The sequence below is a fragment of the Rhinopithecus bieti genome, unplaced genomic scaffold (genome assembly GCF_001698545.2).
Source record: "Rhinopithecus bieti isolate Rb0 unplaced genomic scaffold, ASM169854v2 scaffold_31527, whole genome shotgun sequence".
NCBI lineage: Eukaryota > Metazoa > Chordata > Mammalia > Primates > Cercopithecidae > Rhinopithecus > Rhinopithecus bieti.
In genome coordinates, this window is record NW_016813959.1 from 3,197,888 (window position 1) to 3,217,583 (window position 19,696).

Below are 19,696 nucleotides of genomic sequence, written 5' to 3' on the forward strand. Positions count from 1 at the left end.
TTTTTCTTCCTCTGATAATATCTTGATTTCCTCTTCATTCCTGAAGGATATTTTTGCAGAATATTGGACTCTAGGCTGACAGCGCGTATCCTTCAGCAATTAAAATGTTATTCCACTTCCTTCTAGCCTTCATAATTTTTGATGAAAAGTACACAGTCATTCAAATTATATTTCATCTAAGATAAGGTGTTGTTTCTCTCTCGATCCTTTCAAGATTTTTCCTTTGTCTTTAGTTTTCAGAATTTTGACTATGAGATGTCTTGGTGTGTATTTCTCGGCTTTATCCTGTTTATGGTTCGCACAGCCTCTTAAAACCATAGTTTTATATATTTTGCCAAATTTGACAAGCTTTATGTGATTATTTATTCAAGTACTTTTTCAACCCTGCCTTCTTTCTCCTCTCCTATTGGGACTCCAATTACAGACATTTTGTTAGATCCCCTGTTTTAGTCCCACCGGTGTCTGAGGCTTCATTCATTTTTCTTCATTTGTTCTCTGTTGTTCAGATTAGATAATGTGATTGTTATATATTCAAGTTCACTGATTCTTTCTTCTATCCCCACCATTCTTTTTTCTATACCTCTCCATTGAGCCCACCCATTGAGTTTTTTTTTAATTTCAGTTATTTTCTTTCTCAAGTCTACAATTTTATTTAATACTTACTTATATCTTCTATTTCTTTGCTGAGGCTTTCCTATTTTTCATTTGTCTAAAAAGAGTTTAAGCTCATTGAAGCATTTTTACTGATGACTGCTTTAAAATCTTTGTCAGGTAATTTAAAAAATCTGTCACATTGGTGTTGGCATCCATCAGTTATCTTTTCCCATTCAGTTTGAGATATTCCTTCTTCTTGATGTGACAAGTTATTTTTTATTGAAATGTGGACATTTTGGGTATCATGATAGTTATGAGGCTCTAATTTTTGTTTAAACCTTCTATTTTATCTAACACATCTCCAACAGGAGAAGAGTGGGGGGCATTGCCTCATTACCGGGGTAGAAGTTCAGGTTCCACACTTAGCCTCCATTGCCAAGTTTTAAGTGATTATTTCTTCAAGTACTTTTTCATCCTGGCCTTCTTTCTCCTCTCCCACTGGGACTCCAACCACATGAATGTTAGACCTTTTGTCTGACATTACTAATGAGTGGCATGAGAGTTCCATCTTCCTATTAGGTTTTGTCTTTGTTTGTGCTGCTATAAAGGAATACCCGAGGCTGAGTCATTTAAAATAAAAGAGGTTTATTTGGCTCACAGTTCCACGGGCTGTACAAGGAGCATGGCATCAATATCCACATCTGGTGAGTGCCTCAAGCCACATGCAGTCATGGTGGAGGGTTAAAAGGAGCTGGTGTGAGGAAATCACATGGTGGGAAACTGGGTGCAGGGGAAATGTGCCAGGCTCTCAGGGGAACTAAGCTGGTTCCAACCAGTTCTCAGGAATGAAGAGCGAGTACTCACTCACTCCCATGAGAATGACACGAAGCCATTCATGAGAGATTGGCTCCAACCATCCAAGTAACTCTCACCAGGCACCACCTCCAACACTGGAGACCAGATTTCAACATGAGACTTGGTGGGGCCAAGAAAACATATCGAAGTTCTAACAGGCCTCCACTGAGAAGTCTCTGGCTAGAAAGGGTAGGAGTGCCTCATTACTGCTACAATGCCACCACAGCAGAGGGGATGAACTCATTACTTCTAGGCAGCGTTAAAAGTCTTGACTCCCTACTAGGCTTCCTCTGACATCATCTTATCGCGGAGGTGTCTCTTTACTGTCTGGTGGGGGTGGAAGTCCAGGCTCCTCACTGGTGTCCACTAACACTGTGGAATGGGAGGGGGCTCATTACCACTAAGGGAGATAGAAGACCTGGCTATCTACTTGGCTTTTTCAGACAGTGCCCATGGCAGGGGATTTGGGGAACCTCATTACAGCCTGGCCAGAGTGGACGTCTAGGCTGATTAATTGGCTTTTGCTGGTGGAGGTGGCACCACAATTTTCCCTGTGGTGTTTGGCTGGAATAGAGCAGGTATTGTCTAAACGTGTCTGTCTTGCTAAGTTGCCTCTTTCCTCAGGCTTTGGCTAGAGAGAGAAGGCTTTCGTGAGGGCTTTATTTTAAATCTGCACCCGTTGTTTTTTTTCAGACTGTGGGCTCTTCAGCTCCAAGTCTGGAATATTAAGGCCAAAAAAAAGCCAGGGAACTCACCCACGCCATTCTTTGTCCCTAGGGTTCCTAGCATGAATGCCTTCTCTCTGTCTTTCAGGGTCTCTTATGTTAGTTTTATATATAATCTTCAAGGCTTGTAGTTGTATTTTAAATGGAATAGGGAAAAGCATATCTACTCCACTTGCCCAGCACGATTTTTAAATTTTTATGTATGTTATCATCTATTGTGATTTTTGAAAACCTAATACTATATATTTATATATATTAGTGTTGATATATAGGGTGATTAGTGTTTAGTGTATATATATAAAATACTATACTATTATCTGTGTGATAAAACAAGGCATAAAATGTGTATTATGAAAATATTTATAAAAAATAAAAATTATTCCTATTTTTACCTCCCAGATATAATTGCTGTTAGCATTTTGACGTGTAACCATGTCGGGTAGTGACATGGTTTGGCTCTGTGTCCCCACCCAAATCTCATCTCCAGTTATACTCCCATAATTCCCATGTGTTGTGGGAGGGACCTGGTGGGAGATAATTTGAGTCATGGGGGCAGTTTCCCCCATACTGTTCTTGTGGTAGTGAATAAGTCTCACGAGATCTGATGGTTCTGTCAGGGGTTTTTGCTTTTGCATCTTCCTCATTTTTCTCTGGCCGTTGCCGTGTAAGATGTGCCTTTTGCCTCCTGCCGTGATTCTGAGGCCTCCCCAGCTGTGTGGAACTGTAAGTCCAATTAAACTTCTTTTTCTTCCCAGTCTCAGGTATGTCTTTATCAGCAGCATGAAAATGGACTAATACAGATAGTTTTTCTTTTGACATCGATATAGACATTTTTTTTTTTCAAACTGGAAGCACCTTAGGGTTCTTTTGGTCACCATGACAGCAAATGAACTTGTGCTAGGTAAAGAAAAACAAAAAGGAACTTGACAGAAGGATCCTGGGGCATCTCATAAACCCAGCTCTTCTGGGCAAAGTTTCCCAAAGTAGTTGCCTCTCTGCCACTTATTCTCTCTCCTCAGCCCATTCCATTTGGTCTTCTCTTCCTGCACTTGTTCCTTCATGGTCACCAAATCCAGTGGCCACTTCTCTGCCCTTATGCTGTAGATCTTGCAGCAGCATTCCTCACTCTCTCCTTGAAACATGCTTGTTATGAATCCTGTGACATCATGTTCTCCTCCTGCTCATGAGCTGCGTCTTCTCAGTGTCCTTTTGGTGATACTTCCGGGGCCAACTCTTAACACTGGAGGTGTTCTCCTCACTCTTCTCACTTCACATGGTTCACAGCCTCAGTGACCACAGCACCATGTGAACTCCAAATAGAGAACTGTAGCCCAGACCTCTCCACTGGGGTCTAAAGGGGATAGAACTTGGACAAAGCAGGACTCTTCTTCTCCTCTCCCAAATTGTCCTCTCCCCAAACTTCTCCATCTCAGTGAATGTGATGCATCAGTCTGCATTAAAGGAAAAGAAAAAAGGGGATGAAGCATCCAAGGAAAAAGTGCATACCCACTTGGGGACCAAAGTGTACTCAGCCATGATGCAAGCTGTACCGACTTATTATAGAGATTTTGGCCTGAGCCTAAGCCTGGATTGTCTTAATCCATTTCCATCAGACTTAGACATAATGTCAATCCCTGATTCTGGCCTGTCAGTGTTGGTTTCAGTTTGGATTGTATGCATTCCTTTTTTCTCTATCTATCTATCTATCTATCCATCCATCCATCCATCCACCTATCCATCTATTATCTAACTATCTATCTGGTGTGTTTGGTGAGAAGTTGGGAGAGACTGCATCAGTGCCTGATGCCCTAATGTCATAGTAAATGGTCCTTTAGAGTTCTACAGAGTTCTAGACTGGGCTAAACAGGACTCTTGACATCAGTGTTTGTTTCATAAAGAGTTGTAAAAACCACACCTGGCCAAGTATCAGGAGGAGCATCTGATTTCAGTTCTGTCCACAAACCCTGAGGAGTATTTGTTTTCTTGTTTTCTTGTTAGAGAGGTTTCGCTCTAAAGCATATTCATGAATGGGATTGGCGGGGCGGGGAGGGGAGAAGTTGAGAGATTTTTCTTGCATGATTGAGCAAGAGTTCAAACAGAGTAAAAAGGAGACTAGAGAAAATGGGTGTGCCCGTGTCTGAAAACAATGACCTGCTGTCAGATTAATGGAGAGAAGATGGGGTGGTAAATGGTTTATCATTCTGGAAGAGAAGAAAATCTGTGCAAGGGAAAAGATAGTGGATTGGACCAGTCTACCCCAAACTTATTCTGATAGTAAAGCATCTAGAAGTCACAGTGCTCTGGAAGAATAAAAATCTTCCTTGCCCAAAACTATGAAATATTCATGTCTGTCTTACAAACTAGAAATGATTCTATCTGGAGAAAGTGAGCAGCCTGTGTCAGACTGCAGGTGGCTCACACCTGTAATCCCAGCACTTTGGGAGGCTGAGGCCAGCAGATTGCTTGAGCTCAGGAGTTCAAGATCAGCCTGGTGACATGATGAAATCCCACCTCTACAAAAAATAAAACATAAAATTTAGCCAGGCATTGTGACGTGTGCCTGTAGTTCCAGCTACTTGAGAGGCTGAGGCAGGAGGATCGCTTGAGCCCAGGAGGTCAAGGCTGCAGTGAGGTATGATCACACAACTGCACTCCAGCCTGGAAGGCAGAGCAAGACCCTGTATTGAAAAGAACAGAAAAGAGGAAAGAAAAGAAAAGAAAAAAGAAAAGAAAAGAAAAGAAAAGAGAGCAACCTGCAACAAAACAAATTTGTCACAACTGCAATCTTTTTCCACATCCAGAAAAACCAGAAAGCTGCCAATATATGTGTAATTGGCCTTTCTTGAGTTTTTACATTTACATTCATTTGCTGCTTTATTCTCCTGTGCACATTTGCTAACAATTAAGATGGGTTCCATATTTAAAGGTGGCAGGATTAAACAGTCTCCAGTGTAAGTGCCCATGGATTAGTCCAAGCACCCAAAGAATTTGGTTGCTGCCTGGAGCTTATTCCTTGTTTTATTGTTATAGTCTTCCTCTGGTTTCTCAGTTTGGCAGTAATTTCAGTTTGCCCACCCCTGGCTCCAGTATAGCTTACTCTTACTTGCATGGAAAAGCTAAATTGCCTAGAGCATACTTCATTTACCAGCTGAGAGAATGCTCTGTACCTCAGTCTCCTCATCTGTAAAATGGGGGTAAGGAAGATCTACCTCACATGGATTTAATGACTTAATTCACAGAAACACCTAGAACAGTGCCTGCCACGTAGTAAGCTTTCAATTCCTATTAGCTGCTATTCTTAAAATTATATGAAAAGGCAACATTATACATCCTGCTGTCTTTTCAGTACTCTACTTGGGTAGAGTGGACCAGATAGACCTTAGTTCAAATCCTCTCTGTGCTATCCGTATGTCCCTGGGAAAGTCTTTTAGCCAACAGGAGCCGAACTTCCTCATCTCTGCAAGTTCAGAGTGTTCTAGAGTAGCTCTAAATAAATGGGATCATGTGCTTCAAGCCCTAAGCACGGTATCTGGCCCAGGGTCAGTACTGTGTACAGGTTAGCATCTTTCTCCTTCCCCGTCCTTCATCCTTATCCCATTTCTTCTTGGTCTTGACCACAACTGTGGTCTTGGTCTTCCCAAGCATTCCTGTGTTCCTTCCTTGGTGAAGAAGGGCTTGAGCAAAGTTAGGGGGAAGTGGGCAGTCTTACCTCTGCTTCTTCAATGGTTCTTTCTTTTGGTACATCTCTACTTCATCTTCTGCCCTCCCTGGACCTCCATGCCATGTCCACCTACCTTTTCACATTTCCTCCCTCTCCTGGCCCCAGAGTCCTTCTCTTGCCCACTAGCTACCGTCACTGTTGTAATAGACTCATCTGGTGGCTAAATCATCCTCCAAGAATCTTACCTCTTGAAAAATAAGCTAGGACAGAGGAAGTGAACAGCCCTAACCCAAGGAGAATGAATCACTAACAATGGAAAACTCAGCCAATTTTTATGTAAGACGTCTTCCCTGGAAGCCTCAAATTACAACACTGAGATGAAACAGTACACTCAGCCCTTTAAGTGTCTAGAAACCAGTAGAAATGACTTCCTGTTAACACAACATAGGAAAGAACATGGGCTTTGAGAGTCACGCCAACTTTGCATGGACTTCAAGCTCAGGCCATAGGAATCATGACCATAGGAACTTGAGTGAATAAATGGCTTACCCTCCTTGAGCTGCAGGAACTGTGAATAATTATGATAATGTCAAAGGGTGATTATGATGATCAAACTAAGTAATCAGTGTCTTGGGGATTGACCGAATGTTAATCCCCAAGACAATGGAGATTGATAATTTGATAATCAATTATGATTATCAAACTAAGTGAAAGCGCCCAACATAGTACCTGACACAGATCAGCCACTCAATAATTACCTTCCTCCTTTTCTTCCTTCCTCCCTCCCTCCTTCTCTGTCACCCTCCCACCCTCCCTCCTTCCCTCCTTCCTTCCTATTCTCCAGGCTGAAACTTAGGGAGAATGAACAAATCGGGTGGTTTGTTTTTGCTGTTGAGTTATACAGGAGTTCTTTATATATCCAGGATGGTAGCCCTTAATCAGATATATGATTTGCAAATATTTTCTTCCATTCTGTGGCTTGCCTTTTCGCTCTGTTGATTGTATCCTTTGATGCATAGAGTTTTAAATTTTGATATTTAACTATTTTTTCTTTTGCTGCCTGTGCTTTTGATGTTATATCCAAGAAATCTTTGACAAATCCAATGCAATGAAGCCTTCCCCCAATTTTTCTTCTAAGAGTTTTATAGTTTTAGCACTTTACATTTAGATCTTTGATCCTTTTGGAATTAATTTTTTATGGTATTGAATCTTCCTATCTGACAGCAGAATATATATTTCCATTTACTTTTGCTTTTTTGTGCCCCTGAAACATTTTCTTTATAAAAATCTTGCATATTTTTAAAGTTTTTTTTTTAAAGTTGTATCACTTTTGTTGCTGTTAGAAGTGGAATCTTGTTTCCCCAACATAATTTATTTGCATAGTTAGATAATATTGATTTCTACGTTAATATGTGCCCAGACAGTTTACCTAACTCTGTTCTTTGGTATGACCATTTTTCAGTTGATTTTCTTGGGTTTCTATGAACATTTTGAGGGTGAAAAATTATGAATTATGTCAATTCTATAATTGACAAAGCTATAATTCCTGAGCCAGAATGAATGACACATGACATATAAAGTCTCAGAAAGTACCTCACCCACACATCTGTCCTGAAATTACTCCAAATACTTGAGCTGAGCAAGAAATGAACCAAAATAAAGGACTTATAAATAGGAATGGTAGGATACAAAACAGTGAGTAATAAAATAAACGAAACTTAAAGCCACTGTCCAAAACTACTGCTGTTATCACAGTTATTACATTTAATGTAAATGTCAAAAACATTTAAAGAGCTATGAAGTAGTATAAAATATTTAATACAGGCCGGGTGCAATGGCTCATGCCTGTAATCCCAGCACTTTGGAAGGCTGAGGCGGGTGGATCACCTGAGGTCAGGAGTTTGAGACCAACCTGACCAACATGGTGAAACCCCATCTCTACTGAAAGTACAAAAATTAGCCAGCCGTGGTGGTGCATGCCTATAATCCCAGCTACTCGGAAGGCTGAGGCAGGACGATAGCTTGAACCTGGGAGGCGGAGGTTGTGGTGAGCCAAGATTCGCACCATTGCACTCCAGCCTGAGCAAGAAGAGTGAAACTCCATCTCAAAAAAAAAGAAAAAAGAAAAAAATATTTAATACAAATATGGATCTGTATTTTGAAAGAAAACATGTTGCATTAAAAGAAGGGCTCAAATTACAGAAGTAATTATAAAAAATATATAGGAATTTCTGATTCTTGCTAATGAACTTTAAAATCTTGATTAAAGTGAAAGATATTGTCAGAAAACCTAAATTTGCAAAGTTGACACATAAAGTTCAGTACCTGAACAGATCAATAACTCTGGAAGAAATTTGAAAAGGGATTCCAAAAATAGCCTTGAGAAGAGCAGCTGAAGTCACTCACTGCTGGGCAGCAAGGAGAGTGTGATCCTCATTCAAGCAGGAGGATGCGTGATTATCTTTTGTTCCAGGCTCAGATTCTACTTACAGATTTACTGGGGTCTAATCTGGGCAAGTCCCTTCACCACTCAGAGCCTTTGTTTTCCTATCTGTAGAGTGGGAGTGTTGTACTAAATGGTACCTAAGATGCCTTCCCAGTCTTAGAGTCAAATGTGTGTGTGTATGCATGTGTGTGCACATGCACGTGTGCATATTTGTGTAAAATAAAAAGCATGACTTTCCCAGCCTAACTGTGCATCAGAATCATGCAGGAGGTGTTTTATTTCCTGGCCTAGTCCCGAAGACATCAAGAGTTGGGCAGCTGAGATGTGTGTATTAAGAAAGCACTCTGGGCCGGGCGCGGTGGCTCGTGCCTGTAATCCCACCACTTTGGGAGGCTGAGGCAGGCGGATCACTTGAGGTCAGGAGTTCAAGATCAGCCTGGCTAACATGGTGAAACCCTGTCTCTACTAAAAATAGAATAATTAGCCTGGTGTGGTGGCACACGCCTGTAATCTCAGCTACTCGGGAGGCAAGAGAATTGCTTGAACCCGGGAGGCAGAGGTTGCAGTGAGCCAAGATCACGCCACTACACTCCAGCCTGGACAAAAGAGCAAGACTCTGAAAAAAAAAGAAAAGAAAGAAAGAAGGAAGGCAGGAAGGCAGGAAGGCAGGAAGGCAGGAAAGAAGAAAGGAAGGAAGGAAGGAAAGGGAAGGGAAGGAAAGGAAGGAAGAGAAAGAAAGAAAGAGAGAGAGAGAGAGAAAGAAAAGAAAAGAAAAGAAAAGAAAAGAAAAGAAGAAAGAAAGAAAGAAACTCTGATAGCTAACAGAGAACATATATTGAATGCTTATTATGCACCAGGAATGTTTCTACATATTTGCCTATGTTAACTCATTGTGCTTAACCTTGAGCTCTTGCAAATCCCAAGCACACACGTGGTGTGCCCTGTCCTTTTAGGTGACACCAACACGGTATGACACAAATGCAAACTAGGCACGAACATCTGGTAACGTTTGGTCATGAGGTGATCATCAAGATGTTCCACAATATATTAACTATGAACTGTATCTAGACTGACATTAAAATGAAAACATAACTTGAACATTCTCAAAGACAGCCCTTAAATCCCCCACAGAGCCCCAGAAATTCTCATCCCCAGTTTAGGAACTTCAGGTTGGGGGGTTTTGAGGCAGCCAGCCCTGCACTGGTCCACTGTGACTACAGAAGAAATAGCAAATGTTCAAGAAGTTCATGTAAGGTAGTGAATCATTTGATAACTGCCTGGAAAGGTACTGAAAGGGCATAAGGCTATGTAAATATATAAAGGATCTTAGAGCCATGTCTACCATTCACTCAGCTTCCTCTAATGAACAGCTTACGTAAACATGGTGCAGTTATCAAAACCAGGAAATGATCACTAACAGAGTACTATTAACTAAACGACAGACCTCATTTGAATCTTAGCGTATTTTCCCCCTAATGTTCTCTTTCTGTTCTACAATTCAGTATAGGATCCCACATTGCATTTAGCCTTTGTGTCTCCTTAGTCTCTACCAATCTGTGATAGTTCCTCTGTCTTTCCTTATCTTTGATGACCCGAACATTTTGGTGAGTACTCCCCATAGTGAATGTCTGTATGGTGAATACTCGCTATATAGGATGTCTCCAAACTGGATTTTGAATGGTGTTTTCTCATGATTATGGTTATGTGTTTTTGGCAAAACAAAACAAAAAAACAAAGAAGTGACATGTCCTTCCCTCCTCAGTGCATTACAGCAGGGGATACATGATGCTGATATAGCTTATTGCTGGTCATGCTAATTTTGATCATATGGTGAATGTGCTGTCTGCTGGGTTTCTCCACTGTGAAGTTCTTGTTTTCCCCTTTGTAAGTGGTAATTATTTGGGGGGAACTACCTTGAGGCTATACGAATATCGTATTTCTCCACAGATTTTCACTAACAGATTTTTAGCATTCATCAGTGGATCTACAATTATTGCCATGGTGTTTGCCTAGTGGCAGTTTTCTATTTCTCTTATTCCTCTCACGTTTATTAATTGGAATTCTTTTGTAAAGAAGACCTGTCCTTTCTCCTCCATTTATGTTTTTATTCAAGTGTCTATAACATTTAACTATCTATAATTATCTATAGACTTGTGGATATTTATTTTATCTATGAGTTATAATTCATCACTTTCTTTGTTCATTCAAATTGTCCTAGCTGTGGCCATTGGAAGCTCCTTCAGGTTAGTCCCTATGTCCTTTTGACACTCCCCATGGCTTTTCAAATATTGACTTATTTTCTGGCACTACAAGATGTGCTGGGTTTATGTTGTATATTTCCTGTTTCAATCCTAGGATCAGCCATGTCTCTAAGGAGCTCTGGTTCCTTTTATTGGAGAATGGTATTTAGAAGCCAAGATCTGGGCACTAGATCTCAAGGACACCCCCGTAAAGACAGGAATGGGCAGAAGTGGTGTTGGCTGAGAACGTTCATTTGCATCTTGGGTTTGCATCCATTACAGTGTGGGACACATAATGAGTGAGCGGGATGACTCACTCCTGGTTCATGGCATAGCCAGCTTGGCCATCACAGCAGGGGCTGGGCAGAGGGATCTTAAAACCCAAATCACATGGTTCAGCCCATGGGAAGAAAGGTCATCTAGGATGGAAGTAGCTTGTTGCTACCGGGATGTCATTGCCTCTGGGCTTTCTCTGTAGATGGAACTAGAAAATGTATGTGTATTAATCCGAGCACACCCATCTTTTTAAAATTTTTCTGTATGTATCTATCTGTATGTACACTAAAAACCATGAGTTCATCCTGATTCTTTCAAGTCTGGCCTAACTCCACAAGGTTCATTCCAGCTTTCCCCCTTCTTTATTTGTCACTTCTTTCTTTAGCTCTCCTTATCTATGGTTTATTCACGTATCCGCCTAATCCTAGTGTACACATAAAGAACTTTCAGATTTTTTTCTTTTTTCTTTTTTTTGACATGGAGTCTCGCTCTGTCACCTAGGCTGGAGTGCAGTGGCACAATCTCAGCTCACTGCAACCTCTGCCTCCTGGGTACAAGCAATTCTTCTGTCTCAGCCACTCGAGTAGCTGGGACTACAGGCGCCCACCACCATGCCTGGCTAATTTTTGTATTTTTAACAGAGACAAGGTTTCGCCATTTTGGTCAGGCCGGTCTGGAACTCCTGACCTCAGATGATCCACCCGCCTTGGCATCCCAAAGTGCTGGGATTACAGGTGTGAGCCACCATGCCCAGTCCTGAACTTTTATAATTTTTAACTCACATTCATATGAGAAACATATTTAATAACTGGAAAACAGTATTTGTCTATAGTTTTATTTTGTTTTGACCAGTATCCAGTCAAAGTACCATTTTACAAAGTTACTTAGGTTAGTTCTTTCATTGCCTATCCGCCTCAGTGTGGTTATGTCAGTAATTGATTATACAGTTAGGTTAATGTGTTATTGCTTATCCCCCATTTTCGGTCCCCTGCCCGCATATCCTGGTTGATTTCGATTATTTATTTAATTTTGGGTATGTAAAATATCGCCATGGTTCTAAACGTTAAAGCTATACACACAGATAATCCTCAGAGAAGTGCTGCTCCTCCCTCATCTCCAGTTTCATTCCTTGATCCTGTCCACCCTTTTCTCACCTCCACCTCCTAGAGTAACTAATCAATCTCCTTAGTTTCCGGTGTATCCTTCCTGTGTTGCGAAGAATTCTTTTCCGTAGGTCACCGTGGAGATTCTGCTTTATGAAGGCCTGAGGAAGGGAGTGGGGCAGAGAAGGGAGAGTCAAGTCTTGGAGGGTAGGAAGCAGGAGAGGGAGGAGTCATCCAGGACGGAAGCAGGCTGGGTCAGCCCAGGACTGCATGGGCCTAGAAAATTCCAGAACACCAGGAAAGCAATATGGAGAGCCAGCCAGAACCTGGAGGCCCCCTCCATATGAGATGCAGGCCCTCTAACTCCTCCCTTCATCGCTGTTTAGAAACCCCCAAGAGGGTCTCCTCCCTGCCCCATCGTGGGCTGCCTGGGGAAGCTGGACCCGGGCGGACCCCACGCCTTCTCTGACCAGCGCTGCACCAAAGGGAAGATGAGCCCTCCGCATCATGACGTCCTATCAACATGGGAAGAAAAGGTGGAAGCAGGACTGGCTCTCTCTGTGCCCTCTGGGGTCCCACCAACCCACCCCAACTCCAGGCCTTTCTGCCCCATGCAGGGTCCCCAGCAAGCACTATGAGTCCTCTTCGCTGGCTCAGAAGAGGAACTTGGAGATGGGGGAAGGCCCCGTTGTTGGACGTTTCAACACCACCTCACCACTGGCAGGGGAATTGGTGGGGGGGGGGGCATTCCCGGCAGCAGCTGGAATTTTACAATGGGAGCTCTTCTCAACAGGATAGGGAGGGGGCTTGGGAGAGCAATGCCAGGGAAGCCAGGCCCTGCTTGCCCAGCTTTTGAAAAAAGGCGTCATGCTGGGAGAGCGGGTGCCACTGCCTTCCCCTGTCACCTCTGCCCCAAAGCCGTGAGGTTCTGCTGACAAGTCATAAGAAACAGCTGATGACTGACTCAGACGGAAATGAGCGTTCAAAGGGCTGGGTGGTGAACCCGGTGTGCTGGGTTAACCCCCAGGGCAGCATGACTGAGGGTCCCCTGGCTGGGCTCCCTCTCCCCGTCTCTCAGGCTCCCAGGGGCTAGTGACTCGGGCAAGTCCTGCCTCTGAGAAGAACTTGGGGCAAGCTTGAGGAAGCCTTGGAATGCCAGGGAGGCTGGCACACCAGAATTCCACCAGTGCCTGAGGATATCCTGCCCTTCCGTGGAGAAGGCTTTGATGTGTCCCTTGAACAGGGTGGGGCAGGGAGGGGGCACACTGAAGCCAGGAGATGGGAAAGTCACAGGCAGCCCTAAGATGAGAAGGAGAAGCCATGGGCAGGCAGGCATTGGGCGGGGTGTGCTAGCAGCAGCCCCATGGCACTGTATTCTGCCCCCTTAAGGACAGGAGTGTGCAGAAGTGGTGTTGGCTGAGAACGTTCATTTGTATCCATTACAGTGTGGGACACGTAATGAGTGAGCAGGATGACTCACTCCTGCTTCGTGGCATAACCAGCTTGGCCATCGCCGCGGGGGCTGGGCAGGGGGTCTTAAAACCCGATCACATGGTTCAGCCCAAGCTCCAGGCTAGAGATGCCTGGGCCCTGTGAGCCACCACAGTCATCGCCGGTGCAGTCCGAGAGAGTATTGCGCGGTATCCCCTCTGGCACACACTCCTGGGAGCCTTGGCCCTTTCTCTGGAGGATGCAGGGCTGTGAGGGGCAGCTGGTGTAGATAGACGTGTGGGGCTCAGAATCTCCAGCAATTGAGAGTCTAGATCTTTTTTTTGGAGACAGAGTCTTGCTCTGTCATCCAGGCTGGTGCGATCTTGGCTCACTGCAACCTTCACCTCCCAGGTTCAAGCCATTCTCATGCCTCAGCCTCCTGATTAGCTATGATTACAGGTATGCACCATCACACCCAGCTAATTTTTTGTATTTTTAGTAGAGACAGGGTTTCCCCATGTTGGCCAGGCTGATCTCGAACTCCTGACCTCAGGTGAGATCCACCCACCTCAACCTCCCAAAGTACTGGGATTACAGACATGCCCAGCCTACCTCTTAAAGCAAAATCAAGTCTTCACTTGTTGAAGTAGAGACGTGAATTGGTTTTATTTTTCTTCCAGTAACTGCCTCTGACTGTGCTGAGGGGCAATGTATTCTAGTGGTTGAAACCCCAGACTCCCTGGGTTTATACCCTGGCTTTGCCATCTCCTAGCTGTGTGACTTTAGGCAAGCTGTTTAACCTCTCTGTGCCGCCAATTTCCCATCTTCAATCTGCCCCATCCAGCTTCCTGCAAAATTGGTCCAGCCTTCAGCCTCCTTCTGATAGGTTTTCCTCACCTTGCTGGCAGCCCTCTAGAAAAGTAACAACAAATGGCTCAAGTCCTGCTTTTGTTTCACCTCTCACTCCAATCTGGAGCTCAAGTCTTTGACTTGTCCAACAGTGGGTCTGCAAGATGCCCCCTCTGCCCTTTGTCTCAGCCCTGCCATGGCTCACAGGCAGCACAGGAGCAGGCAAGTGAGGAAAAAAGGGCAGCACCCTCACCTTTGGGCATCCCAGTCTGTGTCAGGACTTCTCTGAAAGCCTTCTGCCCTTGGCTTTGGGGAGAGAAGGAAGAACCTTCCAGAATGGTTGAAGACCATTTTTCTCTTCCCAATCTTATAATGACAGGGTTTGGCGGATCACTGTGCTGGTTCTGGACTGACACCTCCCAGCAAGCCCACTGGGGTGGTTGTGCCCACATCCTTGACAATACTCCATGGCTCTTAGAACTTTGGAATGCAGAGCATTTAGTACTTTTTGTCCCTAGAATTGGGTCTCAGCCACAATTTGAAAATAAAAAGTCCTTCCTGATCCCCTTGTCTGTTCATACCAGTGGCAACTCTCTCCCAGCTGCCTTGAACAAGCCCCTTATCCTCACTGGACCTCAGCCTCCCCTTCTGTAAAATGAGGTCTCTGAGATCCCTCCAAGAACCTGCCCTGGGGGTAACCTGAGAGAAATCAGCCTGAGGACAAAGGGTCGTTGATGACATCTGGGCCAGCCGTTTATGCCCCAGGCTCATCCATGTGAAGGTGCCTGGTGTTCTACCTCCTCCAGCAGGTGCCATTAGCCCTGAGCTGGAATAGGACCCACCTCCAGAGAGTCTTGTGGTCAGGCTGCCATGGGAGGCAGAAAGATGAGCCTTCATCACAGGTGTCAGTCCCCACAGATGCTCATCCATGCCAGGTACCAGCACAATCCCAGGTCAGGGAGGGGTCTGCCCAGTCTGGCTCAGGGTCAGTGGACTCACTACCTGAGCTGCCTGTGGAGGTGTTAAACAGAAGCCCCAAAGGCAACTGTAAAAGTCACACGGAAGGGCCTCAGGATGCCTCTGGGCATCCACGTGCTGCTAATGGACACACCCAAGGTCTTGAGTCACCAGTGAAAGGTTTTCTATCTTTTTTTTTTTTCTTTTTGAGACGGAATCTCGCTCTGCCACCTGGACTGGGGTGCAGTGGTGTGATGTCGACTTACTGCAACCTCCGCCTCCCGGGTTCAAGCGATTCTCCTGCCTCAGCCTCCTGGGTGACTGGGATTACAGGTGCCCACCGCCATGCCTGGCTAATTTTAAAAAATCTTTTTTAGTAGAGATGGGGTTTCAACGTGTTGGCCAGGCTGGTTTCGAAATCCTGACCTCAAGTGATCCGCCCACCTTGGCCTCCCAAAGTGCTGGGATTACAGGCATGAGCCACCGCACCCAGCCACCCGTGAAAGGTTTTCTGAACTCAGCTCTTCACCTCCACAGCCAGAAGGCATGGGACCTAATGGGTTAGTCTGTCTCCTCGGCCAGCCCAGCACCCTGGCCTATGCTCCTGGGTCCAGGTCCTCAAGCGAGCTAATTCCTGCACCCAGACCATGGCATGGGCTGGCTCCCCTTTCTCCAACACTCTTCCCCATCACTTGTCCTGGCTTCCTCATCCAGCTTAAATGTCCCTTCTTTAGAGAGGCCTGCCTGACCCCCCAACACCCTGTAGCGGGGTCCCCACTTGTCCCACTCCCAGCACTATCCTTTACAGTATGTTTCACTTTCTGGAATCACGTCTTTCTTTGTTCCATTGCTCAGTGTCTGTGTCTCCCACCAAGGAGCACAGCTGCTTGGTTCACTGCTGTCTCCCTAGTGCCTGGCACATGGCAGACAGTCAGTGAAACTGTGATGGAACCAAGATGCGTGTGCTGCTTCCTGTGTGCCCGCTGCTGCACCGTCCGGCTTTGGTATGCGTAGCCTACCACAGACACTGTGAAAGGATGCTGGAGAGCTCACAAAGGGCTTAGTTTTCACTCGGTCAGCGGTGCCTCCCAGGCTGCGGAGGCAGGAGGATTTGCCTGTGTGGGACCTCCGTAAGCTGAATACTCCAGCCACACAGCTGAACTCAGGTTAGGATTTTATCCTTCTTTGTCTGTCATTTGCATGGCTCAGCTCTGAGCTCTGTGCTTCTTCTTCTGGCTTCCAGAGCTGAACTGCAGCTTTCTCAGCATCCCTCTACGGCCTGGCCTGACTGGCCAGTGAAGGGGTCTGCCCAGAAGGGGTGAGTGCAGTGACATGCCCTGGGGCCAGGGGCGATGATGGCAATGACTGTAGCAGGACAGCTGTCGCGTGTTGGAGGCTTACTCAGCGCATCTGCCACAGCATTTTATCTTCCCAAGAGCCCCATGAGGCTTTAGCACCACTGTCATCCCATTTTACAGATCAGTCAACGGAAGTTTGGAAAAGTTAATGTATTTGCCCAAAGTCATGTAGTTAAGCAAATATCAGAGTCCCGGTTTGAGTGTAAGTCTGTTGGATGCCAGAGCCAAGCTTACTCACTGTGCCAAACCACCTTCCGTGGCTTCTCCAGAGACCTGGGAGCCCTCATACATAACTAAGAAGCTGGGCTGGCCTTGCTGGGGGCTCTCAGTTCCCCATACGGGGCTAAAACCCTCCTGAAATTCCCACTTCAGTGACTTTCCAGCTCAGCTAACCACCCCTTGGATTCTCCTCAGTAGGATGAGGAAGGAGGGCAAGGTAGGTCTTTGAATGACAGGTAACATTGCCAAGCCCCAGGGGAAGGAAAGAAAAATGGCAAAAGTGGAGGTTAGGGCAGAAAGGAAACGGGTGCCTGTGACCTGGGCACCCAATCAGAGGGAGCTCCCTCCAAGCATATTTAGGGAGTTCCTGTGGCCTTCTCATCAGGAACATGCTCCCTGCCCCATCCCTGGAGGTTTGGAAAACACAGCCCTGGAAATTCAGAAAAAGTCCTCCAAGTGATTCTGATTTTCCCCTCAGGGTCTTCCTGCCCAGCCCATTGGGGTCTGACCACTCCCTGGGTACTTGGCGATGCTCCCTACTGCCCAGTGTGGAAGGCAGATCCCTTTCCATTTCTCTGCTTCCATCCCTGACCCTTTACTTCCCACACCTCTGTCCTGTCCTGCTGCAGGGGTGCTCTGTCCTGCAACTCAGATGTGAGCCTCCAGACGCCGTTCCTACCCTGGAGGCAGCTGTAAGGCCCCTGGTGCTGTTTCCACAGCACCTGAGCTATAGCTGGGCTGGGCTGATCGCGCTGCACTGTGAGCGCCCGTTGTCTTTACTGGACCAGGTGCTTTCTGGGAAGGGAGCTCGATAAGCTGACTGGTGTATGTCCCCCATGCAGGCAATGACCCAGGATGCAGCCAGGGGCCACGACATGCACGGAGGACCGCATCCAGCATGCTCTGGAGCGCTGCCTGCACGGACTCAGCCTCGGCCGCCACTCCACCTCCTGGTCAGGTAGGTTCGAGGGAGCCGGAGAGGCGTTTGAGGCCTCAAGGACGCCTCAGGGACCACGGTGGGCTCTGGACCAGGCATGGAAGCTGGTAGATTCTAGGTCAAACCCTGTCTGTGTGACTTGGGCAAGCCCCAGGCTTCACCTGGGCAGGTGCCCGGCACAACACTTGATGTCGTCAAACCTCAGTATCCGGCACTTTCTCCCTTCTCCCATGGCATCTTCCTCATCCTGCTCAGGGCTGCCTTTTGCTTCTGGAAGAATCCATTGAATCTGCTTAGAAAACCACACCTGCTGATTCTGAAAAAGCAGCTGGGAATCCACGGGCAGCTCGCCCCAGAATTCTCCCGTTTGTTTGTTTCTGGTTCTCTCATAGCCCTATTTTTCTCTTCCCTGTAGAATAAGGGAACACAGCAGAGCTACGGAGAGCGGGAGGGCTCTGTTTCCCATCTCCCAGGACTGAGAAATAGGATGTCTGCAGTCCCGGGCAGTTGTGTCTCTGAAGGCTGGCGCCTGGCTGTAAATAATTCCTTATGCTTGTAGAGCTTTTTCATGCCCCATATCTCACTGGCCTCCCGAATTTCTCCGTGAGTAGCCACCCAGTGCTCCTTGAACATACCTGGTCCCTCCCTACCCCAGCACCTTTGCACTTGCTGCCTGGAATTCTTCCCTGGGAACTGCACATAGCTGGCTCCTTCTCATCCAGGTCTCAGCTCAAATGTCGCTTCCTCTGAGAGGCTGTCCTTGGCCTTTGGAATGAGAGAGACCTGGATTAAAGCTATCTCCCATTGGCTTTACAACCCTACGCAAGCCACTCACCCTCCCAGGACCCTGGCCCTACTTGCCTTGTCTGCAAAATGGGAATAATAACAATGGAACCACTTTCCTGAAGGGACAGTGGGAGCCTCAATGAAGATAATGTATTCAGAGGCCTAGCACTGTATTGGCACATAGTAGGTGGTCAATAAATGGTAGTTTTCTTTCTTGCCTCCTACCCAGGTTTTGATGGAGGCTAAGCTCATAGGGCTGGGGAGAGGGATATCGTTAAGCAAAAGAATATAAAAATATCTGATCTTTGCAAATTTTCTGACAACCTGTGACCACGTGGACACATTGTTAGAAGCCTCCAGAACTTTGGAGGGAGCCTGTACACGTGAGAGGTCCTGGAGCTTGAGCTCCACGAAGTTCAAGTTTAATCCATTTCCACTCCTGGGGCTCTTACTCCCCACTCCTCACACACATACACACAGCCCCTCCCTGCTCCTCCGCCCCGGGCTGTCCCTTTAATTTTTAGGGGTTTACCCTTGCTGACTGCAGGGAAACAGAGATTGACAAAATAAGAAAGTCTGGGGAAGTTACAAAGTGACACAGTGCTCATGGCAGCTTTTAAAATAGAACTCATTTAGCTTCCCCTTCCTGGGCTCCATTGCTGCTCCTGGGAAGCTCCACGGCTGCTGTAGACTCAGTCTTGTGCCTTGGGACGGAACTCACCATGGCTCCTCTCTGTATTCTTCCAGCAATTTCTGCCTCTGTTCTAACCTCCCTGCAACTCATAGGTACCAGAACCCACTGTAGGAAACCAGGGCAGAGGAGGTTGTGGAAGAACTGGTGCTCCCACAGGGAGCAGAGTCGTGGTGAGCTCATTGTCCTCTAACGCGGATCCCAGACCACATCTCCAATCCCTGTGTCTCTTGCATATGCAGGAACAGGGAACTTGTCATTATGTCTTGATGGGGCATGGTAGGGTTGAGTGTTGATCCAGCCTCTTCTCCTAGATTCACTTACTTTAGAAAGGAGTGTTCCAGGTCCCGTGCGGTGGCTCACGCCTATAATCCCTGCACTTTGGGAGGCCAAGGCGGGTGGATCACGAGGTCAGGAGATCGAGATCATCTTGGCCAACATGTTGAAACCCCGTCTCTACTAAAATACAAAAATTAGCCGGGCATGGTTGTGCATGCCTGTAATCCTAGCTACTTGGGAGGCTGAGGCAGGGGAATCGCTTGAACCCGGGAGGTGGAGGTTGCAGTGA

General features: G+C 46.1%; 1 protein-coding gene across 3 annotated transcripts in view; it reads left to right on the top strand.

The window, feature by feature from the left end:
• The window catches only part of PIK3R5 (phosphoinositide-3-kinase regulatory subunit 5), a 114,716-nt gene that overhangs the window by 64,169 nt on the left and 30,851 nt on the right, over window positions 1-19,696 (top strand). For all 3 annotated transcript variants that reach the window (XM_017849255.1, XM_017849254.1, XM_017849256.1), the window contains one exon: window positions 17,557-17,672. In XM_017849255.1, the coding sequence (XP_017704744.1) occupies window positions 17,570-17,672 (103 nt within the window). In that variant the 5' untranslated portion in view covers window positions 17,557-17,569. The remainder of the gene's footprint in view (window positions 1-17,556; window positions 17,673-19,696) is intronic.